The sequence below is a fragment of the Bos javanicus genome, chromosome 22 (assembly GCF_032452875.1).
Source record: "Bos javanicus breed banteng chromosome 22, ARS-OSU_banteng_1.0, whole genome shotgun sequence".
In the NCBI taxonomy this organism is placed as follows: Eukaryota; Metazoa; Chordata; class Mammalia; order Artiodactyla; family Bovidae; genus Bos; species Bos javanicus.
This window is the reverse complement of record NC_083889.1, coordinates 1,649,917-1,675,967: the sequence shown is the minus strand read 5'-3', so window position 1 is coordinate 1,675,967 and position 26,051 is coordinate 1,649,917. Positions and strand designations below refer to the sequence as shown.

Sequence of the window (26,051 nt, the reverse complement as noted above, 5' to 3'; positions counted from 1 at the left end):
GCTGGGAGAAATATCAATAACCTCAGATATGAAGATGACACCACCTTTATGGCAGAAAGTGAAGAAGAACTAAAGATCTTCTTGATGAAAGTGAAAGAGGAGAGTGAAAAAGTTGGCTTAAAGCTCAACATTCAGAAAACTAAGATCAAGGCATCTGGTCCCATCACTTCATGGGAAATAGATGGGGAAACAGTGAAAATAGTAGCTGACTTTATTTTTGGGGGCTCCAAAATCACTGCATATGATGACTGCAGCCATGAAATTAAAAGATGTTTACTCATTGGAATGAAAGTTATAACCAACCAAGATAGCATATTGAAAAGCAGAGATATTACTTTGTCAACAAAGGTCCATCTAGTCAAGGCTATGGTTTTTCCAATGGTCATGTATGGATGTGAGAGTTGCACTGTGAGGAAAGCTGAGCACTGAAGAATTGATGCTTTTGAACTGTGGTGTTGGAGAATACTCTTGAGAGTCTCTTGGACTGCAAGGACATTCAACCAGTTCATCCTAAAGGAGATCAGTCCTGGGTGTTCATTGGAAGGACTGATGTTGAAGCTGAAACTCCAATACTTTGGCCACCTGATGCGAAGAACTGACTCATTAGAAAAGCCCCTGATGCCGGGAAAGATTGAGGGCAGGAGGAGAAGGGGATGACAGAGGATGAGATGGTTGGATGGCATCACCGACTCAATGGACATGAGTTTGGGTAAACTCTGGGAGTTGGTGATGGACAGGGAGGCCTGGTGTCTTGGGGTTCATGGGGTCGCAAAGAGTCGGACACAACTGAGTGACTAAACTGAACTGAACTGAACTGAGTCATCCCAGGCCATAAAATGATTGACAAGAATTTTGAAGAAAGGCAGATTTCATACAAATATATAGCCTTCATTAACATAGATTAGGAGAACAGTGTATGAGTATAACATACTGGTTTGTCAAGTCAGTTCTGAGCCTTTAGGTGGAACCGACTTGAAGACAGAGTCTAGGGTACATACGTAGTACATTAACATAGCTTAAGACAAACATTTCCATAAGAAAAATGCATTGGTTATCTCAAGGTTTGAGAAAAGTTCTGGTGGAACCAGGTGTCATGGCAACACAGAATTTTAAGAGAAACCTCCTTTTAAATTTGTGTAGAGAAGGGAAAAAATATGACACTTTTGTTTCTTCCTGCTGCTTAAGAGAGAGATAAGAAAAATGTCTGACACTTGCAGCTTATTTCCTCCATTTGGAGACTCCTGTCCTTCCTGCCTGTTACCCTCTCAAAGCCCTTTCTGAAAAACCAGATTATATACCATCTTTTATGCCTGGTAAGAGTTTGGTCTTTATTCTTAGTATTTATCAGAAGTATTTATCAGTATTTATCCTTTGAGGGATTTTAACCTCTAAGTAGTGATACTGGTTTAGGTTTTTCAAAGATTGTAGCGCTGGTTTGGAGAATTATGTTTTGGAGGGTAGTAATGGATGTGGGGAGTCTGCTTAGAAAGTATAGTTCAGTACAGTTCAGGAGAGTTCACGGTGGCCTGAACTAGGCGATAGTGATTGTGTTAATTATCCATTGTTGTGTAACCAGTTACCACAAAACTTAGTGGCTTAAGAGAACACACATTTATTTTCTCACCACTTCAAGGGTCAGGAATCCAGCAGCAGCCTTGCTGTATGGTTCTGGCTCAGGGTCTCTCATGAAGTTTCAGACAGGCTGTGAGCCAAGGCTGTATCATTGGAAGTCTTAACTTGGCCTGGGAAAGAAAGTGAAAGTCACTCAGTTGTATCTGACTCTTTGCGACCCATGGACTATAGCCTGCCAGGCTCCTGTCCATGGATTTCTCCAGGCATTTCTATTGGAGTGGGTAGCTGTTCCCTTTACAGGGGATCTTCCCGACCCAGGAATCAAACTGGGGTCTCCTCTTTGCAGGCAGATTCTTTACCAGCTGAGCTACCAAGGAAGGTGCTTGGCCTGGGAGTCCACTTCAAAGAAGGCTCACTCACATGACCGGCAATTAGTTCTGACTTTTGGCTGGAACTTGGTCTCTTATTCACCTGGACCTCTTCTCTCTGTGGCGCTTAAGCAGAATAGTCTGGACTGTTTTACATAAGTTAGATAAATATTTCTTAACTATAACATCAAAATCATTACATATAAAAGAAAAAAATTCATTGAATTTCACTGAAGTTTAAAACTTACAGTCTATGAAAGATGTTATTAACAGAATGAAAAGACAAGCTGCAGACTGGGAGAAAATATATGTAGGTCATCTATTTAACAAAGAATTTGTATCAATAATACAAGCAATAAGAAAGCTCAATAATAAGAAAACAAACAACCCAATGGAAAAAAAGGACCAAATTTTGAACAAGAACTTCACCAAAGAAGATACAGAAGACGATGGAGGAATAGGACGGGGAGAACACTTTCTCCCCCACAAATTCATTGAAAGAACATTTGAATGCTGAGTAAATTCCACAAAACAGCTTCTGAATGCGGGCAGAGGACACCAGGTACCCAGGAAGGCAGCCCACTGTCTTTGAAAGGAGGTAGGACAAAGTATAGAAGATAAAAAGACAGACAAAAGAGTTAGGGATGGAGATATGTCTCGGGGAAGGAGTCATAAAAGAGGAGAAGTTTCCAAACACCAGGAAATCCTCTCACCGGCGGGTCTGTGGGGAGTTTTGGAATCTCAGAGGGCAACATAACTGGGAGGGAAAATAAATAAATAAAAACCACAGATTATGTACCTAATGGCAGTTCCCAGTGGAGGAGTAGCCCAGACACTTGCATCCACCACCAGCAAGTGGGGGCTGAACAGGGAGGCACAGTCGCATTGCTTAGGGTAAGGACTGGGCCTGAATGCCCTGAGGGCAATCTGAGGGAGCTAACGTGAGATAGCAACCCAAACTGTGGGATAGCCAGAGAGAGAAAAAGAGAGAGAGAGAACATTCCCGTGAAAAGCCCAAACTTAAGACACTGCTGGCTCGCTCACAGGACAAAGGACTGAGCGAATACCAGATGAGAGCTAGCAGCAGACGGGCCCATCCCCTGCTGGAGGCAGGGGGCAGACGGGCAGCAGCCACAGCCAGAAAGGAGCACACTCAGCCCCAGAGATGGCATCCTCCACCAAACTGCAAGCAGGTTCCCAGTTGCCAACCAAGCCTTCCTGGGATCCTGGATGGATGACATCCACCGGGAGGGTTGCAGCCAGAGATCAGCTCCCCAGAAGAGACACATGGCACATCTGAGATGGCACACCCAGGAAACTAAGCTGCTGGGACTGGGGAGGTGATAAGATGCACCCCCACCTGGGGAGAGAGCACTCACCAAACACCTGGTTGCCTGAGCTGCTTGGACCTGGGAAGGGCACAAAACGCAGGCCCAACCGAGTCTGTGCCTTTGTGGAATACCCAAGAACCTGAACCCGAGCAGCTTAGACCTGGGAAGGGCACGCAATCCAGGGCCCACTTTAGACAGTTCCCCTGCAGAGCAACCTGAAGCCTGAGCAATGTAGACCGGGAAAGCACACACACCGTGAGCAGGGGCAAACCCAGTGTGGCCGAGACACTGTGAGCTCTCCCCACATATGCCAGTGATATTTGTTTGCAGTGTACCTCTCTCCACAGCACGAGTGAACAAGTGAGCCTAAATAAGTGACCACCTTCACCCCCTTGTGTCAGGGTGGAAATTAGACACTGAAGAGACTAGCAAACAGAAGAAGCTAAAACAGAGAGGGAACCACTTTGGAAGTGACAGGTGCAACAGATTAAAACCCTGTAGTTAGCACCAACTACATTGGAAGGGGCCTATAGATCTTGAGAAGTAAAGCTGGAACAAGGAACTATCTAAAACTGAACTGACCTCACACTGCCCGCAACAGCTCCAGAGAAATTCCTAGATATATTTTACTATTATTATTTTTTTAATTTTTTAGTTTTAAGTCCTCTATTACTCCTTTAATTTTCATTTTTATAACCTACTATTACCTTGCAAAAAACCAGACCCTATTTTTAAAGCAAACTTCATATGTATTTTTTATAATCTTTGTGGTTTTGTTTTGCTTTTTTTTAATATTGTATTTTTGAGAGTTTAACTTCTACTCTAGATTTTTGCTTTTTGGTATTTGTTATCAGTTTTGTACTTTTAAGAATCCAATCTTCCATACCCATTTTTACTTCGGAGTGTGATTATTGGCTTGATCGTCCTCTCCCCTTTTTGACTCTCTTTTTTCTCCCCTAGGTCACCTCTATCTCCTCCCTCCTCCTTCTCTTCTCTACCCAACTCTGTGCATCTCTTTGTGTGTTCTGGGCTGTGGAGAACACTTAGGGAACTGATTACTGGCTAGATCTGTCTCTCTCCTTTTGACCCTGCCTCGTCTCCTCCTGGTCACCTCTATCTCCTTCCTCCCTCTTCTCTTCTCTGTGTGACTCCGTGAACCTCTCTGGGTGTTCCAGGCTGTGGAGAGCACACAGGGATTTGGTTACTGGCTAGACTGCTCTTGCCCCTTTTGATTCCCCCTCTTCTCCTCCTGGTCACCTCTATCTCCCTCCTCCCTCTTCTCTTCTCCATGTAACTCAGTGAACCTTTCTGGATGTCTCTCATTGTGGAGAATCTTTTCTCCATTAACCTAGATGTTTTATCATCAGTGCTGTATGGATGGAGAAGTCTTGAGGCTACTGTAAGAATAAGACTGAAAACCAGAGGCAGGAGGCTTAAGTCCCAAACCCAAGAACACCAGAGAACTCCTGACTCCAGGGAACGTTAATTGATAAGAGCTCATCCAAAAGCCTTCATACCTACACTGAAACCAAGCTCCACCCAAGAGCCAACAAGTTCCAGAGCAAGATATACCATGCAGATTCTCGAGCAATGCAGGAACATAGCCCTGAGCTTTAATATGCAGGCTGCCCAAAGTCACACCAAACCCATAAACATCTCAAAACTTACTACTGGACACTTTATTGCACTCCAGAGAGAAAAAGTCCAGCTCAACCCACCAGAACACTGATGCAAGCTTCCCTAACCAGGAAACTTGACAAGCCACTCATCCAACCCCACCCACAGGGAAGAACCTCCACAATAAAAAGGAACCACAAACTGCCAGAATACAGAAAGGGCACCCCAAGCACAGCAATCTAAATAAGGTGAAAAAGCAGAGAAAAACTCAGCAGGTAAAGGAACATGATAAATGCCCACTAAACCAAACAAAAGAGGAGATAGGGGAGTCTACCTGAAAAAGAATTCAGAATAATGGTAATAAAAATGATCCAAAATCTTGAAAACAAAATGGAGTTACAGATAAATAGCCTGGAGACAAGGATTGAGAAGATGCAAGAAATGTTTAACAAGGACCTGGAAGAAATAAAAAAGAGTCAATAAATAATGAATAATGCAATAAATGAGATCAAAAACACTCTGGAGGAAACGAATAACTGAGGCAGAAGATAGGATAAGTGAGGTAGAAGATAGGATGGTGGAAATAAATGAAGCAGAAAGGAAAAAAGAAAAAAGAATTAAAAGAAATGAAGACAACCTCAGAGACCTCTGGGACAATGTCAAACACCCCAACATTCGAATCATAGGAGTCCCAGAAGAAGAAGACAAAAAGAAAGACCATGAGAAAATACTTGAGATAATAGTTGAAAACTTCCCTAAAATGGGGAAGGAAATAGTCACCCAAGTCCAAGAAACCCAGAGAGTCCCAAACAGGATAAACCCAAGGTGAAACACTCCAAGACACATATTAATCAAATTAACAAAGATCAAACACAAAGAACAAATATTAAAAACAGCAAGGGAAAAACAACAAATAACACACAAGGGGATTCCCATAAGGATAACAGCTGATCTTTCAATAGAAACTCTTCAGGCCAGAAGGGATTGGCAGGACATACTTAAAGTGATGAAACAGAAAAACCTACAACCAAGATTACTGTACCCAGCAAGAATCTCATTCAAATATGAAGGAGAAATCAAAAGCTTTACAGACAAGCAGCAGCTGAGAGAATTCAGCACCACCAAACCAGCTCTCCAACAAATGCTAAATGTTCTTCTCTAGACAGGAAACACAGAAAAGGTGTATAAACTTGAACCCCAAAACAACAAAGTAAATGGCAATGGGATCATACTTATCAATAATTATCTTAAATGTAAATGGGTTGAATGTCCCAACCAAAAGACAAAGACTAGCTGAATGTATACAAAAACAAGAGCCCTATATATACTGTCTACAAGAGACCCACCTCAAAACACGGGACACATACAGACTGAAAGTGAAGGGCTGGAAAAAGATATTTCACACAAATGGAGACCAAAAGAAAGCAGGAGTAGCAATACTCATCAGATAAAATAGACTTTGAAATAAAGGCTGTGAAAAGAGACAAAGAAGGACACTACATAATGATCAAAGGATCACTCCAAGAAGAGAATATAACAATTATAAATATATATGCACCCAACATAGGAGCACTGCAATATGTAAGACAAATGCTAACAACTATGAAAGGGGAAATTAACAATAACACAATAATAGTGGGGTGCTTTAATACCCCACTCACATCTATGGCTAGATCAACTAAACAGAAAATTACCAAGGAAACACAAGCTTTAAATGATACAATGGACCAGTTAAGCCTAATTGATATCTATAGGACATTTCACCCCAAAACAATGAATTTCACTTTTTTCTCAAGCGCACACAGAACCTTCTCTAGGATAGATCATATCCTGGGTGATAAATCTAGCCTTGGTAAATTCTAAAAAATTGAAATCATTCCAAGCATCTTTTCCAATCACAATGCAGTAAGATTAGATGTCAATTACAGGAAAAAAACTATTAAAAATTCCAACATATGGAGGCTAAACAACATGCTTCTGAGTAACCAACAAATCACAGAAGAAATCAAAAAAAGAAATCAAAATATACATAGAAATGAATGAAAATGAAAACACAACAACCCCAAACCTGTGGGACACTGTAAAAGCAGTGCTAAGGGCAAGGTTCATAGCAATACAGGCTTACCTCAAGAAACAAGAAAAAAGTCAACTCAATAACCTAACTCTACACCTAAAGCAACTAGAAAAGGAAATGAAGAACCCCAGGGTTAGTAGAAGGAAAGAAATTGTAAAAATTAGGGCAGAAATAAATACAAAAGAAACAAAAGAGACCATAGCAAAAATCAACAAAACTAAAAGCTGGTTCTTTGAAAAGATAAATAAATTGACAAACCAGACTCATCAAGAAACAAAGGGAGAAGAATCAAATCAACAAAATTAGAAATGAAAATGGAGAAATCACAACAGACAACACAGAAGTACAGAGGATCATAAGACGACTATCAGCAACTATATACCAATAAAATGGACAACTTGGAAGAAATGGACAAATTCTTAGAAAAATATAACTTTCCAAAACTGAACCAGGAAGAAATAGAAAATCTTAACAGACCCATCACAAGCATGGAAATCGAAACTAATCAGAAATCTTCCAGCAAACAAAAGCTCAGGTCCAGACGGCTTCACAGCTGAATTCTACCAAAAATTTAGAGAAGCGCTAACACCTATCCTACTCAAAATCTTCCAGAAAATTGCAGAGGAAGATAAACTTCCAAACTCATTCTATGAGACCACCATCACCCTAATACCAAAACCTGGCAAAGATGCCACAAAAAAAGAAAACTACAGGCCAATATCACTGATGAACATAAATGCAAAAATCCTTAACAAAACCCTAGCAAACAGAATCCAACAACATACTAAAAAGATCATACATCATGACAAAGTGGGCTTTATCCCAGGAATGCAAGGATTCTTTCAGTTCAGTTCAGTTCAGTCACTCAGTCCTGTCCAACTCTTTGCGACCCCATGAATCACAGCATGCCAGGACTCCCTGTCCATCACCATCTCCCAGAGTTCACTCAAACTCACGTCCATCGAGTCGGTGATGCCATCCAGCCACCTCATCCTCTGTCGTCCCCTTTTCCTCCTGCCACCAATCCCTCCCAGCATCAGAGTCTTTTCCATTGAGTCACTTCTTCGCATGAGGTGGCCAAAGTACTGGAGTTTCAGCTTTAGTGTCATTATTTCCAAAGAACACCCAGGGCTGATCTCCTTTAGAATGGACTGGTTGGAATATCTGCAAATCAATCAATGTAATGCACAACATTAACAAATTGAAAGATAAAAACCATATGATTATCTCAATAGATGCAGAGAAAACCTTTGACAAAATTCAACATCCATTTATGATAAAAACTCTCCAGAAAGCAGGAATAGAAGGAACATACCTCAACATAATAAAAGCTATATATCACAAACCCTTAGCAAACATTATCCTCAATGGTGAAAAATTGAAAGCATTTCCCCTGAAGTCAGGAACAAGGCAAGGGTGCCCAGTATCATCACTACTATTCAATATAGTTTTGGAAGTTTTAGCCACAGCAATCAGAGAAGAAAGAGAAATAAAAGGAATCCAGATTATAAAAGAAGTAAAACTCTCACTGTTTGCAGATGACATGATCCTCTACATAGAAAACCCTAAAGACTTTACCAGAAAATTACTAGAGCTGATCAATGAATATAGTAAAGTAGCAGGATATAAAATTAGCCCACAGAAATCCCTTGCACTCCTATACACTAACAATGAGAAAACAGAAAGAGAAATTAAGGAAATAATCCCATTCATCATTGCAACAAAAAGAATAAAATACTTAGGAATAAATCTACCTAAAGAAACAAAAGCCCTATATATAGAAAACTATATAACACTGATGAAAGAAATCAAAGAGGACAGAAATAGATGGAGAAATATACCATGTTCATGGAATGGAAGAATCAATATAGTGAAAATGAATATACTACCTAAAGCAATCTATAGATTCAATGCAATCCCTATCAAGTTACCAACAGTATTTTTCAAAGAACTAGAACAAATAATTTCACAACTTGTATGGAAATACAAAAAACCTCGAATAGCCAAAGCAATCTTGAGAAAGAAGGATGGAACTGGAGGAATCAACCTGCCTGACTTCAGGCTATACTACAAAGCTGCAGTCATCAAGACAGTATGGTACTGGCACAAAGACAGAAATATAAATCAGTGGAACAAAATGGAAAGCCCAGAGATAAATCCACACACCTATGGACAACTTATCTTTGACAAAGGAGGCAAAAATTTACAATGGAGAAAAGGCAATCTCTTCAACAAGTGGTGCTGGGAAAACTGGTCAACCACTTGTACAAGAATGAAACTAGAACACTTTCTAGCACCATATAGAAAAATAAACTAAAAATGGATTAAAGATCTAAACATAAGACCAGAAGCTATAGAACTCCTAGAGGAAAACATTAAGCAAAACACTCTCTGACATGAATCACAGCAGGATCCTCTATGACCCACCTCCCAGAGTAATGGAAATAAAAGCAAAAATAAACAAATGGGACCTAATTAACCTTAAAAGCTTTTGCACAATGAAGGAAACTATAAGCAAGGTGAAAAGGCAGCCTTCAGAATGGGAGAAAATAATAGCAAACAAAGCAACTGACAAAGAATTAATCTCAAAAATATACAAGCAACTCCTGCAACTCAATTCCTGAAAAATAAATGACCCAATCAAAAAATGGGCCAAAGAACTAAACAGACATTTCTCCAAGACATACACATGGGTGACAAACACATGAAAAGATGCTCAACATCACTCATTATCAGAGAAATGCAAATCAAAACCACTATGAGGTACCATTGCACGCCAGTCAGAATGGCTGCTATCCAAAAAGTGTACAAGCAATAAATGCTGGAGAGGGTGTGGAAAAAAGGGAACCCTCTTACACTGTTGGTGGGAATGCAAACTAGTACAGCCACTATGGAGAACAGTGTGGAGATTCCTTAAAAACTGGAAATAGAACTGCCTTATGATCCAGCAATCCCACTGCTGGACATACACACTGAGGAAACCAGAATTGAAAGAGACACGTGTACCCTAATGTTCATCACATGGACATGGACATGGAAGCAATCTAGATGTCCATCAGCAGATGAATGGATAAGAAAGCTGTGGTACGTATACACAATGGAGTATTACTCAGCCATTGAAAAGAATACATTTGAATCAGTTCTAATGAGGTGGATGAAACTGGAGCCTATTATACAGAGTGAAGTAAGTCAGAACGAAAAACACCAATACAGTATACCAATGCATATATATGGAATTTAGAAAGATGGTATTGATGATCTTATACGTGAGACAGCAAAAGAGACACAGATGTATAGAACAGTCTTTTGGACTCTGTGGGAGAAGCTGAGGGTGGGATGATTTGAGAGAATAGCATTGAAACATGTATATTATCATATGTGAAACAGATCACCAGTCCTGGTTCAGTGGATGAGGAATGGTGCTCAGGACTGGTGCCTTGGGATGACCCTGAGGGATGGGATGGGGAGAAAGGTGGGAGGGGGTACATGGGGAACACATGTACACCCATGGTTGATTCATGTCAGTGTATGGCAAAACCCACTATAATATTGTAAAATAATTAGCCTTCATTTAAAATAAATACATTTTAAAAAATAATAAAAAAAGATACACTGATGGCAAATAAGTACCCAAAAATTGTTCAACACCATTAGTCATTAGGAAAATGCAAATTAAAGCTACACTGAGCTATCACTACATAGTAATTAAAATGGCTAATTAAAAAACCCTGACAACTCCAAATGCTGATTAAGAGGCAGAAACAACCAGAACTCTAAAACATGTCTGGTGAGAACACACTGGAAAATATTTTGGCTTGGTAACATTTTAATGAAATTAAACATATAGTTACAGAAGAACTGTACAAAAAAGATCTTCACGACCCAGATAATCACGATGGTGTGATCACTGACCTAGAGCCAGACATCCTGGAGTGTGAAGTCAAGTGGGCCTTAGAAAGCATCACTACGAACAAAGCTAGTGGAGGTGATGGAATTCCAGTTGAGCTATTCCAAATCCTGAAAGATGATGCTGTGAAAGTGCTGCACTCAATATGCCAGCAAATTTGGAAAACTCAGCAGTGGCCACAGGACTGGAAAAGGTCAGTTTTCATTCCAATCCCAAAGAAAGGCAATGCCAAAGAATGCTCAAACTACTGCACAATTGCACTCATCTCACACGCTAGTAAAGTAATGCTCAAAATTCTCCAAGCCAGGCTTCAGCAATATGTGAACCGTGAACTTCCTGATGTTCAAGCTGGTTTTAGAAAAGGCAGAGGAACCAGAGATCAAATTGCCAACATCCACTGGATCATGGAAAAAGCAAGAGAGTTCCAGAAATACATCTATTTTTGCTTTATTGACTATGCCAAAGCTTTTGACTGTGTGGATCACAATAAACTGTGGAAAATTCTGAAAGAGATGGGAATACCAGACCACCTGACCTGCCTCTTGAGAAACCTATATGCAGGTCAGGAAGCAACAGTTAGAACTGGACGGGGAACAACAGACTGGTTCCAAATAGGAAAAGGAGTATGTCAAGGCTGTATATTGTCACCCTGCTTATTTAACTTATATGCAGAGTACATCATGAGAAATGCTGGGCTGGAAGAAACACAAACTGGAAACAAGATTGCCAGGAGAAATATCAATAACCTCAGATATGCAGATGACACCACCCTTATGGCAGAAAGTGAAGAGGAACTAAAAGCCTCTTGATGAAAGTGAAAGAGGAGAGTGAAAAAGTTGGCTTAAAGCTCAACATTCAGAAAACGAAGATCATGGCATCTGGTCCCATGACTTCATGGGAAATAGATGGGGAAACCGTGGAAAGTGTCAGACTTTATTTTTTTGGGCTCCAGAATCACTGCAGATGGTGACTGCAGCCATGAAAGTAAAAGACGCTTACTCCTTGGAAGGAAAGTTGTGTCCAACCTAGATAGCATATTCAAAAGCAGAGACGTTACTTTGACAACAAAGGTTCATCTAGTCAAGGCTATGGTTTTCCCTGTGGTCGTGTATGGATGTGAGAGTTGGACTTTGAAGAAGGCTGAGCGCCAAAGAATTGATGCTTTTGTTTTATTTTTTTTTCATTTTTTTAAAATTTTATTTTATTTTTAAATTTTACATAATTGTATTAGTTTTGCCAAATATCAAAATGAATCTGCCACAGGTATACATGTGTTCCCCATCCTGAGCCCTCCTCCCTCCTCCCTCCCCATACCATCCCTCTGGGTCGTCCCAGTGCACTAGCCCCAAGCATCCAGTATCGTGCATCGAACCTGGACTGGCAACTCATTTCTTACGTGATATTTTACATGTTTCAATGTCATTCTCCCAAATCTTCCCACCCTCTCCCTCTCCCACAGAGTCCATAAGACTGTTCTATACATCAGTGTCTCTTTTGCTGTCTCGTACACAAGGTTATTGTTACCATCTTTCTAAATTCCATATATATGCGTTAGTATACTGTATTTATGTTTTTCCTCCTGGCTTACTTCACTCTGTATAATAGGCTCCAGTTTCATCCACCTCATTAGAACTGATTCAAATGTATTCTTTTTAATGGCTGAGTAATACTCCATTGTGTATATGTACCACAGCTTTCTTATCCATTCATCTGCTGATGGACATCTAGGTTGCTTCCATGTCCTGGCTATTATAAACAGTGCTGCAATGAACATTGGGGTACACGTGTCTCTTTCCCTTCTGGTTTCCTCAGTGTGTATGCCCAGCAGTGGGATTGCTGGATCATAAGGCAGTTCTATTTCCAGTTTTTTAAGGAATCTCCACACTGTTCTCCATAGTGGCTGTACTAGTTTGCATTCCCACCAACAGTGTAAGAGTGTTCCCTTTTCTCCACACCCTCTCCAGCATTTACTATTTGTAGACTTTTGGATCGCAGCCATTCTGACTGGTGTGAAATGGTACCTCATAGTGGTTTTGATTTGCATTTCTCTGATAATGAGTAATGTTGAGCATCTTTTCATGTGTTTGTTAGCCATCTGTATGTCTTCTTTGGAGAAATGTCCATTTAGTTCTTTGGCCCATTTTTTGATTGGGTCGTTTATTTTTCTGGAGTTGAGCTGTAGGAGTTGCTTGTATATTTTTGAGATTAGTTGTTTGTCAGTTGCTTTGTTTGCTATTATTTTCTCCCATTCTGAAGGCTGTCTTTCCACCTTGCTAATAGTTTCCTTTGATGTGCAGAAGCTTTTAAGGTTAATTAGGTCCCATTTGTTTATTTTTGATTTTATTTCCAATATTCTGGGAGGTGGGTCATAGAGGATCCTGCTGTGATGTACGTCAGGGAGTGTTTTGCCTATATTCTCCTCTAGGAGTTTTATAGTTTCTGGTCTTACATTTAGATCTTTAATCCATTTTGAGTTTATTTTTGTGTATGGTGTTAGAAAGTGGTCTAGTTTCATTCTTGTACAAGTGGTTGACCAGATTTCCCAGCACCACTTGTTAAAGAGATTGTCTTTAATCCATTGTATATTCTTGCCTCCTTTGTCAAAGATAAGGTGTCCATATGTGCGTGGATTTATCTCTGGGCTTTCTATTTTATTCCATTGATCAATATTTCTGTCTTTGTGCCAGTACCATACTGTCTTGATAACTGTGGCTTTGTAGTAGAGCCTGAAGTCAGGTAGGTTGATTCCTCCAGTTCCATCCTTCTTTCTCAAGATCGCTTTGGCTATTCGAGGTTTTTTGTATTTCCATACAAATTGTGAAATTATTTGTTCTAGCTCTGTGAAGAATACTGTTGGTAGCTTGATAGGGATTGCGTTGAATCTATAAATTGCTTTGGGTAGTATACTCATTTTTACTATATTGATTCTTCCAATCCATGAACATGGTATATTTCTCCATCTATTAGTGTCCTCTTTAAATAAAAACCATATGATTATCTCAATAGATGCAGAGAAAGCCTTTGACAAAATTCAACATCCATTTATGATAAAAACTCTCCAGAAAGCAGGAATAGAAGGAACATACCTCAACATAATAAAAGCTATATATGACAAACCCACAGCTAACATTATCCTCAATGGTGAAAAATTGAAAGCATTTCCTCTAAAGTCAGGAACAAGACAAGGGTGCCCACTTTCACCATTACTATTCAACATAGTTTTGGAAGTTTTGGCCACAGCAATCAGAGCAGAAAAAGAAATAAAAGGAATCCAAATTGGAAAAGAAGAAGTAAAACTCTCACTATTTGCAGATGACATGATCCTCTACATAGAAAACCCTAAAGATTCCACCAGAAAATTACTAGAAATAATCAATGACTATAGTAAAGTTGCAGGATATAAAATCAACACACAGAAATCCCTTGCATTCCTATACACTAATAATGAGAAAACAGAAAGAGAAATTAAGGAAACAATTCCATTCACCATTGCAACGGAAAGAATAAAATACTTAGGAATATATCTACCTAAAGAAACTAAAGACCTATATGTAGAAAATTATAAAACACTGGTGAAAGAATTGATGCTTTTGAACTGTGGTGTTGGAGAAGACTCTTGAGAGACCCTTGGACTGCAAGGAGATCCAACTAGTTCATTCTGAAGGGAGATCAGCCCTGGGATTTCTTTGGAAGGAATGATGCTAAAGCTGAAACTCCATACTTTGGCCACCTCATGTGAAGAGTTGACTCATTGGAAAAGACTCTGACGCTTGGAGGGATTGGGGGCAGGAGGAGAAGGGGACGACAGAGGATGAGATGGCTGGATGGCATCACTGACTCAATGGACATGAGTCTGAGTGAACTCCGGGAGTTGGTGATGGACAGGGTGGCCTGGCGTGCTGAAAATCATGGGGCTGCAAATAGTTGGACACGACTGAGTGACTGAACTGAACTGAACTATCATAGTTTTTAGTAATGTCACTACAAGGAATCAAAGGGAAATAAAAATTAAATCTTTGCAGAAAAATTTGTGTGCAATTATTGTGCTTACTTGGGTTTGTAGTATAATCATTAATAGGAATCATGAGAGTGGACGTTCTTTCCTTTTTGTTTGTAGTCTTGAGTTTATACAACCTTGTCTTAATTACTATAGCCTTGTAATAGTTTTTAATACATTGTAGAAAGCTATGTTTTCTTTTCTATCAAAATCCATGTCTCCTCTTGGCTCTTTCTATTTCTATATTAATTTTATACTAAATTTGTGAAGTTCCACCCAAAATGTGAAGATTCATTTTATTGGAATTACATAAATTAACTTAGGAAGAATGAAATTTATATAATATTGAAAATTCCAATCCATAAATTTGGACTTTCTCTCCATTAATTCTAGTCTTTATTGACTCTGTAACAAAATTTTATAATTTTCCCTGCATTGGTCTTTCATATCATTTGTCACATTCTCCTAAGTATTTGTTTTTATGCTGCTTGTATAATTAGCATGCTTTCTTCTTTTTTTTGAAAGGAAAGAGAAAATAGTATTTTCTGATTTATTTTAAAAATTTAGTTATCAAGGCACAGCAAAAAATATGCTTATATGACAATCTCTTCAAAATATCTATCAGGATATTAAGAAGACAGCTGTAACTTTTCTTTTATGCTTTAATTGAGATCTGATTGACATACAACGTTATATTAGTTTCAAGTGTATAACATAATGATTTGATATTTGTTATATATTGTGAAATGATCATCGTAAGTTGAGGTAACCTCCAGCCTTGTTTTTGATCTTAAGGGAAGGGCATTCAGTCTTTCAACATTAAATAGAGAGTTAGCTGTAGGTGTTTCACAGATGCCCTTTATTATTGGGTTAAGGAAATCCTTTTTCCCATTTTGCTGAAAAGAATAAATGCTGAATTTTGTCAAATTCTTCTTACACAACAATTGAGATGATCATATGATTTCCTTCTCTAATGTTCTGATCTGGGAAACTATTGATTCATTTTAAAATGTTGGTTTATTTGTTGATTCATTTTAAAATGCCTTGTATTTCTAGCATAAACTCCACTTGGTTATTATGTGTTATCCTTTTAAATATACCTCTAGATTGAACTTACTTATATTTTTATTGATAATTTTAGCATCTATTCTCATGGGAAATGTTGTCCTGTGGTTCTTTTCTTATAATGTCTTTGTTTGGACCTGGCTCCAGGTAATATTGATTTCATAAGCTGAGCTGGAAAGTGTTCTCTCCTCTTCTGTTTTCTGGTAGAGCTTGGGCATGACTGACATTTACTCTCTAAATGTTTGGTTGATTTTGTAAATGAAATTACCTAGGTCTGATTTTCCTTTGTTTGCAGTATTGCATTGTGTTTTGATGAAGAGTTGGGGCTTTAGAATTGAACAACCTCAAGTTCATGTGTAACTATTCGTTTCTCCCTATATTCTCTTTGAACCTCAGTTTCTTCATCTGTAAAATGGGTCATTGTGAGATTAAATAGCAATATACATCAGTTGATTATCACTGTGCTATACTACATTTGTATATGTTAACTTATTCACATTTTAATATTATAGTACTTACTACTTTTACAGATAAGAAAACTAACACAAACAGAAATTAAATAACTTCCCCAGGGTTACTCAGGTAGCACATAATGAGACCAGGATTTGAATTGAGCATGTAAGTTTCCAGAGTCCTTGCCTTTAATCACTGCTGCTGCTGCTGCTGCTAAGTCGCTTCAGTCGTGTCTGACTCGGTGTGACCCCATAGACGATAGCCCACTAGGCTCCCCCATCCCTGGGATTCTCCAGGCAAGAACATTGGAGTGGGTTGCCATTTCCTTCTCCAGTGCATGAAAGTGGAAAGTGAAAGTGAAGTCGCTCAGTCGTGTCTGACTCTTAACGACCCCATGGACTGCAGCCTACCAGGCTCCTCCATCCATGGGATTTTCCAGGCAGGAGTACTGGAGTGGGGTGCCATTGCCTTCTCACTAAGGGGCACTAACTATAATTGCTAACCCCTTGTTGAGTATTAAAGCAGACAAAATATGTAAGCAGCTAAATCTGTGCTAGTTCAAGGTTGTTGTTTAGTAAACTGGTATGCGAAGAACTGACTCATTTGAAAAGATTGAAGGCAGGAAAGATTGAAGGCGGGAAAAGAAGGGGATGACAGAGGATGAGATGGTTGGATGGCATCACCAACTCAATGGACATGAGTTTGAGTAAACTCCCGGAGTTGGTAGTGGACAGGGAAGCCTGGCATGCTACAGTCCATGGGGTCACAAAAAGTCATGACTGAGTGACTGAACTGAACTGATTGTTATTCATAACACAAATTAATATTACTTTGAACAAAGTCAAGTACTTCAAAATATTTTCAACCTGTCAAAGACATTTTATTATAGACAATCAAGTACATTGTATTGAAAATTTATCACAGTGAAATTCCATACATATTTAGTGCACTTAAAAAGTGATATTGTGAACATCAAACAATATTAGGAATAGCAACTTGAATGTTTGCCCTGGTTCAACTCTGTCCTTTTGTGTAATTCTAGTACTTAAACTTATCGAGAAGCTTGCAAATCCTTACAATAATAAAAGGAAGAGTATCTGTCTCTACCACTTTGATCTTAGTTGTTGAGTGGCTTTAAAAGAGAAGTATTTGATCCATGTCAGTGTATGGCAAAACCACTATAATATTGTAAAGTAATTAGCTTCCAATTAAATAAATTTATATTAAAAAAAGAAATGGAAAAAAGAATTATTTGAAGGTTTTTGGAAGACTTTAGCTAGGACTAATATTAAATATAAATATTTAGCATTATAGTTTAAAAATTAGAATCATTTATATTAACATTAACCATATTATTATATAAGTATTTTGATTTGACTGTAAACATTGTATTTACTATGACTTCATACAAATGGATGCCAATAATTTCAGCTTTTCAGATCTTCATGCTGATTATTTAGGTTTAGCATATTTGCTTATTTATTTTGGCCCATGAGATGATGACTACCATATGCCAAAACATTCAGTTCAGTTCAGTTCAGTTCAGTCACTTAGTCGTGTCCGACTCTTTGCGACCCCATGAATTGCAGCACGCCAGGCCTCCCTGTCCATCACCAACTCCCGGAACCTATACAAACTCATGTCCATCGAGTCGGTGATGCCATCCAACCATCTCATCCTCTGTCGTCCCCTTCTCCTCCTGCCTCAGTCTTTCCCAGAATCAGGGACTTTTCAAATAGTCAACTCTTCCCATGAGGTGGCCAAATTATTGGAGTTTCAGCTTCAACATCAGTCCTTCCAGTGAACACCCAGGACTGATCTCCTTTAGGATGGAGTGGTTGGATATTCTTGCAGTCCAAGGGACTCTCAAGAGTCTTCTCCAACACCACAGTTCAAAAGCATCAATTCTTCAGCACTCAGCTTTCTTCACAGTCCAACTCTCACATCCATACATGACTACTGAAGAAACCATAGCCTTGACTAGATGGACCTTAGAAGGCAAAGTAATGTCTCTGCTTTTTAATATGCTATCTAGGTTGGTCATAACTTTCCTTCCCAGGAGTAAGCGTCTTTTAATTTCCTGGCTGCAATCACCATCTGCAATGATTTTGGAGCCCCCCAAAATAATGTCTGACACTGTTTCCCTATCTATTTCCCATGAAGTGATGGGACCAGATGCCATGATCTTCATTTTCTGAATGTTGAGCTTTAAGCCAACTTTTTCACTCTCCTCTTTCACTTTCATCAAGAGGCTTTTTAGTTCCTCTTCACTTTCTGCCATAAGGGTGGTGTCATCTGCATATCTGAGGTTATTGATATTTCTCCTGGCAATCTTGACTCCAGCTTGTGCTTCATCCAACCCAGTGTTTCTCATGAGGTACTCTGCATACAAATAAGCAGGGTGACAATATACAGCCTTGATGTACTCCTTTCCCTATTTGGAACCAGTCTGTTGTTCCCCGTCCAGTTCTTACTGTTGCTTCCTGACCTGCATACAGATTTCTCAAGAGGCAGGTCAGGTGGTCTGGTATTGCCATCTCTTTCAGAATTTTCCACAGTTTATTGTGATCCACACAGTCAAAGGCTTTGGCATACTCAATAAAGCAGAAATAGATGTTTTTCTGGAACTCTCTTGCTTTTTCGATAATCCAGCGAATGTTGGCAATTTGATCTCTGGTTCCTCTGCCTTTTCTAAAACCAGCTTGAACATCTGGAAGTTCATGGTTCATGTATTGCTCAAGCGTGGCTTGGAGAATTTTGAGCATTACTTTACTAGCATGTGCTGCTGCTGCTAAGCCAATTCAGTCATGTGCGACTCTGTGCAACCCCATAGATGGCAGCCCACCAGGCTCTCCCATCCCTGGGATTTTCCAGGCAAGAACACTGGGGTGGGTTGCCATTTCCTTCTCCAATGCATGAAAGTGAAAAGTGAAAGTGAAGTCACTCAGTCGTGTCCAACTCTTAGCGACCCCATGGACTGCAGCCCACCAGGCTCCTCCATCCATGGGACTTTCCAGGCAAGAGTACTGGAGTGGGGTGCCATTGCCTTCTACTAGTATGTGAGATGCATGCAATTGTGTGGTAGTTTGAACATTCTTTGGCATTGCCTTTCTTTGGGATTGGGACGAAAACTGACCTTTTCCAGTCCTGTGGCCAAAACATTAGGTTCATTTTATTTATTTGAAAATTATAAAGAATAATCTAAAAAGTAGAATCATAAGTTCAATAAGTACTTTGTCCTATCTTTCAGTCAGCAAGACTTATTTTAATATTTTTAATGATAAATGTCATTATGTCAATACATATAGCATAATGGCATAATGTATGTACACCATTATTGAAAGCTGGGAATGGTTTAGAGTATTGTACACGGGGCATTTTGACAGGGAAAGACAAGAAAACTTTCTCTTGTGAATTGTAATAGTTTTTTTTGTTGTTGTTGTTGTTGTTGTTATTTTGTTTTCTGCAGAATGTTAAAAGCTAAGGAACAGTGCTAATTCTGGGAACATACAATACAATTGCTTTTTTTTTTTTTTTTTAATTGCAGCTGACTTTGGCCTGGCAAAGCAAAAACAAGAGAGCAGTAGACTCACGTCTGTTGTGGGAACGATTCTGTACTCCTGGTAAGGACAGTTATTTTATGGTTCTCAAACATCCTTCTTAACTGGTTTTGGCTTTCTTTTTTTTTTTTTGGTGTGCAAAGGAAAGACATTTACCTCTAATAAGTTTTCTTCAATTAGCCAGGTAATACACATGTGTAGAATCATGCCATCACATATTTAAAATAACCAACTATCTTTCCTTTAAGGTAACTCTGTCCCTCAATTACTTGTAATTGAAATGATCCTCAGCACACAACAGGTGTACAAAACTTTTTGAATGAATCTATGAATAAACCAGTAGACTGGTTTGCAACAGGACACTTCGAACATTTAATTGCATCTATTGTATATATATTGGCTTCCCTGGTGGCTCAGAGGTTAAAGTGTCTGCCTCCAGTGCGGGAGACCCGGGTTTGATCCCTGGGTCGGGAAGATCCCCTGGAGAAGGAAATGGCAACCCACTCCAGTATTCTTGCCTGGAGAATCCCATGAACGGAGGAGCCTGGTAGGCTACAGTCCACGGGGTTGCAAAGAATTGGACATGACTGAGCAACTTCACTCACTCACTCATTGTTTATATGATTCTTGAATTCTCTTTCCATCTATAGATATTCAAGGTCAAGGAAAGAATTTTTCATGTCCTAATGCTTGTCCTAGCATCTGGCAAATAATAGGTTCAGAATAAATTTTATTATGTGAATGAATAAATGATGATATATATACTAAGACATATATCTACAAAGTTGGTTGCTTCTTGGGTAAATGAGTGTTATTTTGATGAATTGAGACTCTTAAATAGCATATTGAAAAGCAGAGATATTACTTTGCCAACAAAGGTCCGTCTAGTCAAGGCTATGGTTTTTCCAGTGGTCATGTATGGATGTGAGAGTTGGACTGTGAAGAAAGCTGAGTGCTGAAGAATTGATGCTTTTGAACTGTGGTGTTGGAGAAGACTCTTGAGAGTCCCTTGGACTGCAAGGAGATCCGACCAGTCCATTGTGAAGGAGATCAGTCCTGGGTGCTCATTGGAAGGACTGATGCTAAAGCTGAAATTCCAATACTTTGGCCACCTCATGTGAAGAGTTGACTCATTGGAAAAGACTCTGATGCTGGGAGGGATTGGGGGCAGGAGGGGAAGGGGACAACAGAGGATGAGATGGCTGGATGGCATCACCGACTCAATGGACATGAGTTTGAGTGAACTCTGGGTGTTGGTGATGGACATTGAGGCATGGTGTGCTGTGTGATTCATGCAGTCTCAAATAGTCAGACACAACTGAGTGACTGAACTGAACTGAACTGAACTGAGCATGCTTTTAGGGTTCCTTTGCAATTCATTAATTATCATGAAGTGAGAATCTTCTTTTGCTGATCACGTATCATTTGTCTGAATCTGTCAAACAGATATGGTAGTCTGTAGATGCAGCAGAGTTCAGGGAAATATTCTGGAGGTGTTTATCCCAATAGACAAAATCTCTAGGTTGCAAGGTGTGATTCTTAAGGTCTTTGTCTCCTGAGAAAGTGCTGTGAAAAGATTGCTCTACCAAAAAGATGGTTATTTTTAATAGAGGCAATTGTTGTTCAGTCACTTAGTCATGTCCTACTCTTTTTGACCCCATGGACTGTAGCTTGCCAGGCTTCCCTGTCCTTCACCATCTCCTGGAGCTTGTTCAAACTCATATCCATTGAGTTGGTGATGAGTCACCAAAGGTCCGTCTAGTCAAGGCTATGGTTTTTCCAGTGGTCATGTATGAATGTGAGAGTTGGACTGTGAAGAAAGCTGAGCACCGAAGAATTGATGCTTTTGAACTGTGGTGTTGGAGAAGACTCTTGAGAGTCTCTTGGACTGCAAGGAGATCCAACCAGTCCATTCTAAAGGAGATCAGCCCTGGGTGTTCTTTGGAAGGAATGATGCTGAAGCTGCAACTCCAGTACTTTGGCCACCTCATGCTTAGAGTTGAATCATTGCAAAAGACTCTGATGCTGGGAGGAATTGGGGGCAGGAGGAGAAGGGGGCTATGGAGGGTGAGATGGCTGGATGGCATCACTGACTCGATGGACGTGAGTTTGAGTGAACTCCGGGAGTTGGTGATGGACAGGGAAGCCTGGTGTGCTGGGATTCATGGGGTTGCAAAGAGTCAGACATGACTGAGCGACTGAACTGAACTGAACTGAGGCAATTAGGGCATAAAATATTGGAGCATCTCTCCTTGTATCAGTTGTGGGTCAAAAGAATCAAGACCCTAGTTCATTGAGTGTCCTGTGGCCATCTCACAGGGTGAGACTTTATTTCCGAAAGGGTGGATTTGCAAATTAGAAGGAGCAACAGCAATGCTGGAAGCCATGGTGTTTGGAGGGCTTCTACAAATTTTGCCAGTTGAGTCCTAATAATGCCATTATTACATTCAATTAAACCAGCGAATTGAATAATGGTAGTCAGAATGAAAGTATTGTAAGACAAGCACCTGGCCAGTGAAGTGGGTTTCTTAATCCCTATAAAGTTTGAGAAGGGTTCCCTAGGTAGGGATGTTGTTGTTGTTCAGTGCCCCAGTAGTGTCCGACTCTTTGCGACCCCATGTATTGCAGTACTCCAGGCCTCCTTTACCCTCACCATCTCCCAGAGTTTGCCCAAGTTCATGTTCATTGCCTTGCTGATGTTGTCCATCCATCTCATTCTCTGATGCCCTCTTCTCCTTCTGCCCTCAATCTTTCCCATCATTGGGGACTTTTCCAGTGAGTCATCTGTTCCCATCTGATGACCAAGTACTGGAGCTTCAGCTTCAGCATCAGTCCTTCCAGTAAACATTAAGGGTTGATCTCCCTTAAAATTGACTGACTTGATCTCTTGCTGTCCAGGGGATTTTTAGGAGTCTTCTCCAGCACCACAGTTTGAAGGCATCAATTCTTTGGCATTCTGCCTCCTTTATGGTCCAGTTAGCACAGCCTCACATGACCACTGGGAAGACAATATGGACCTTTGCTGACAGAGTAATGTCTCTGCTTTTCAACACATTGTCTAGGTTTGTCATTGCTTTCCTGCCAAAAAGCAATTGTCTTCTGATTTCATGGCTGCAGTCATCATCTGCAGTGATTTTGGAGCCCAAGGAGAGGAAACGTGTCACTACTTCCACTTTTCCCTCTTCTATTTGCCATACAGTAATGGGGCTGGATGCCATGATCTTGGTTTTTTTTAATATTTAGTCTTAAGCCGGCTTTTTCACTCTCCTCCTTCACCCACATCAAGAGGCTCTTTAGTTCCTCTTTGCTTTCTGCCATTAGAGTGGTATCATCCATATATCTGAGGTTGTTGATGTTTCTCCCACGTATCTTGATTCCAGCTTGTAACTCATCCAGCTTGGCATTTCTCATGATGTGCTCAGTGTATAGGTTAAACAATCAGGGTGACAGCAGACAGCCCTGTTGCACTCCTTTCTTGATCTTGAACCAATCAGTTTTTCCATACAGGGTTCTAACTGTTGCTTCTTGCCCCACCTACAGGTTTATCAGGATACAGGTAAGATGGTCTGGTATTTCTCTCTCTCTAAGAGCTTTCCACAGTTTATCATTATCCACACAGTCAAAGGCTTTACTGTAGTTGTTAAAACAGATATAGATGTTTTTCTGAAATTCCCTTGCTTTCTCTATAATCCAGCAAATGTTGGCAATTTGCTCTCTGGTTCCTCTTCCTTTTCTAAGCTCAGCTTGGACATCTGGAAGTTCTTGGTTCACATAATGCTGGAGCCTAGCATGCAAGATTTTAAGCATGACCTTCCTAGCATGGGAGATGAGTGTCCAATGGTTAGCACATTCTTTGGTACTACCCTTCTTGGGAATTCGGATGAGGATTGACCTTTTCCAGTCCTGTGGCTACTGCTGGGTCTTTCAGGTTTGCTGACATAATGAATACAAAACCTTGATGACATCATCCTTTAGGGATTTGAATAGTTCTGCTGGAATTTCATTGCATCCACTAGCTTTATTAACGTCAGTGCTTCTTAAGACCCACTTGATTTTGCACTCCAGAATGTATGACTCTGGGTGACTAACTACACCATCATAGTAATCTGGTTCATTAAGATCTTTTTGTACAGTTCTTCTCTGTATTCCTTCCATCTCTTCTTGATCTCTTTAGCATCTTCTAGGTCTCTGCCATTTTTATCCTTTATTGTGCCCATCTTTGGGTGGAATGCTCCCTTGATCTTTCCAATTTTCCTGAAGAAATCTCTGGTCTTTCCCTTTTTGTTGTTTTCTTCTATTATTAAGCATTGCTCATTGAAGAAGCCCTTCTTATCTCTTCTAGGGCTTCCCTGATAGCTCAGTTAGTAAAGAATCTGCCTGCAATGCAGGAAACCCCATCTTGATTCCTGGGTTGGGAAGATCTGCTAGAGAAGGGATAGGCTACCTACTCCAGTATTCTTAGGCTTCCCTGGTGGCTCAGCTGGTAAAGAATCCACCTGCAATATGGGAGACCTGGATTCAATCCCTGGGTTGGAAAGATCCCCTGGAGAAGGGAAAGGCTACCCACTCCAGTATTCTGGCCTGGAGAATTCGATGGACTGTATAGTCTCTTTCATGGGGTCAAAAAGAGCCAGACATTATTGAATGACTTTTGCATTCACTTTTCTTGTCTCTTCTAGCTATTTTTTGGAACTCTGAGTTTAATTGAATGAATGTACCTTTCCCTTGCTTTTCACTTCTCTTTGTTCTTCTGCTGTTTGTAAAGCCTCCTCAGATAACCACTTTGCCTTCTTGCTTTTCTTTTTCTTTGGGATGATTTTCTTCACCATCTCTTGTGTGACATTACAGACCTCTGTCCATAGTTCTTCAGGTAGACTGTTAACTAGATCTAGTCCCCTGAATCTATTTGTTACCTCTACTGAAAATTCATATGGGATTTGACTTAAGTCATACTTGGCTGACCTATTGTTTTTCCCGGTTTTCTGTAGTTGAAGGCTGAATTTTGCTGTGAGAAGCTGATGATCTGAGCCACAGTCAGCTTCAGGTCTTGTTTTTGCTGTCTGTATCAGTTCAGTTCAGTTCAGTTCAGTCGCTCAGTTGTGTCTGCCTCTTTGCGACCCCATGAATCACAGAACGCCAGGCCTCCCTGTCCATCACTAACTCCTGGAGTTCACTCAAACTCATGTCCATCAAGTCGGTGATGCCATCCAGCCATCTAATCCTCTGTCATCCCCTTTTCCTCCTGTACCGAGTCCCTCCCAGCATCAGAGTCTTTTCCAGTGAGTCAACTCATCTCATGAGGTGGCCAAAGTACTGGAGTTTCAGCTTCAGCATCATTCCCTTCAAAGAAATCCCAGGGCTGATCTCCTTCACAATGGACTGGTTGGATCTCCTTGCAGTCCAAGGGACTCTCAAGAGTCTTCTCCAACACCACAGTTCAAAAGCATCAATTCTTTGGCACTCAGCTTTCTTCACAGTCCAACTCTCACATCCATACATAACCACTGGTAAAACATAGCCTTGGCTAGACAGACCTTTGTTGGCAAAGTAATGTCTCTGCTTTTGAATATGCTATTTAGGTTGGTCATAACATTTCTTCCGAGGAGTAAGCGTCTTTTAATTTCATGGCTGCAATCACCATCTGCAGTGATTTTGGAGCCCAAAAGAATAATGTCTGACACTGTTTCCACTGTTTCCCCATCTATTTCCCATGAATTGGTGGGACCGGATGCCATGATCTTCATTTTCTGAATGTTGAGCTTTAAGCCAACTTTTTCATTCTCCTCTTTCACTTTCATCAAGAGGATTTTCAGTTCCTCTTCGCTTTCTGCCATAAGGGTGGTGTCATCTGCATAACTGAAGTTAGTGGTATTTCTTCTGGCAATCTTGATTCCAGCTTGTGCTTCTTCCAGTCCAGCGTTTCTCATGATGTACTCTGCATATAAGTTAAATAAGCAGGGTGACAATATACAGCCTTGACGTACTGCTTTTCCTATTTGGAACCAGTCTGTTGTTCCATGTCCAGTTCTAACTGTTGCTTCCTGACCTGCATACAGGTTTCTCAAGAGGCAGGTCAGGTGGTCTGGTATTCCCAAATCTTTCAGAGT

At 40.1% G+C, this 26,051-nt stretch overlaps 1 protein-coding gene across 4 annotated transcripts in view; it reads left to right on the top strand.

The window, feature by feature from the left end:
* NEK10 (NIMA related kinase 10) overlaps positions 1 to 26,051 on the top strand; it is a 267,365-nt gene that overhangs the window by 111,780 nt on the left and 129,534 nt on the right. For all 4 annotated transcript variants that reach the window (XM_061395695.1, XM_061395694.1, XM_061395692.1 and 1 more), the window contains one exon: positions 19,932 to 20,007. In XM_061395695.1, coding sequence (XP_061251679.1) covers positions 19,932 to 20,007 — 76 coding nt within the window. The remainder of the gene's footprint in view (positions 1 to 19,931; positions 20,008 to 26,051) is intronic.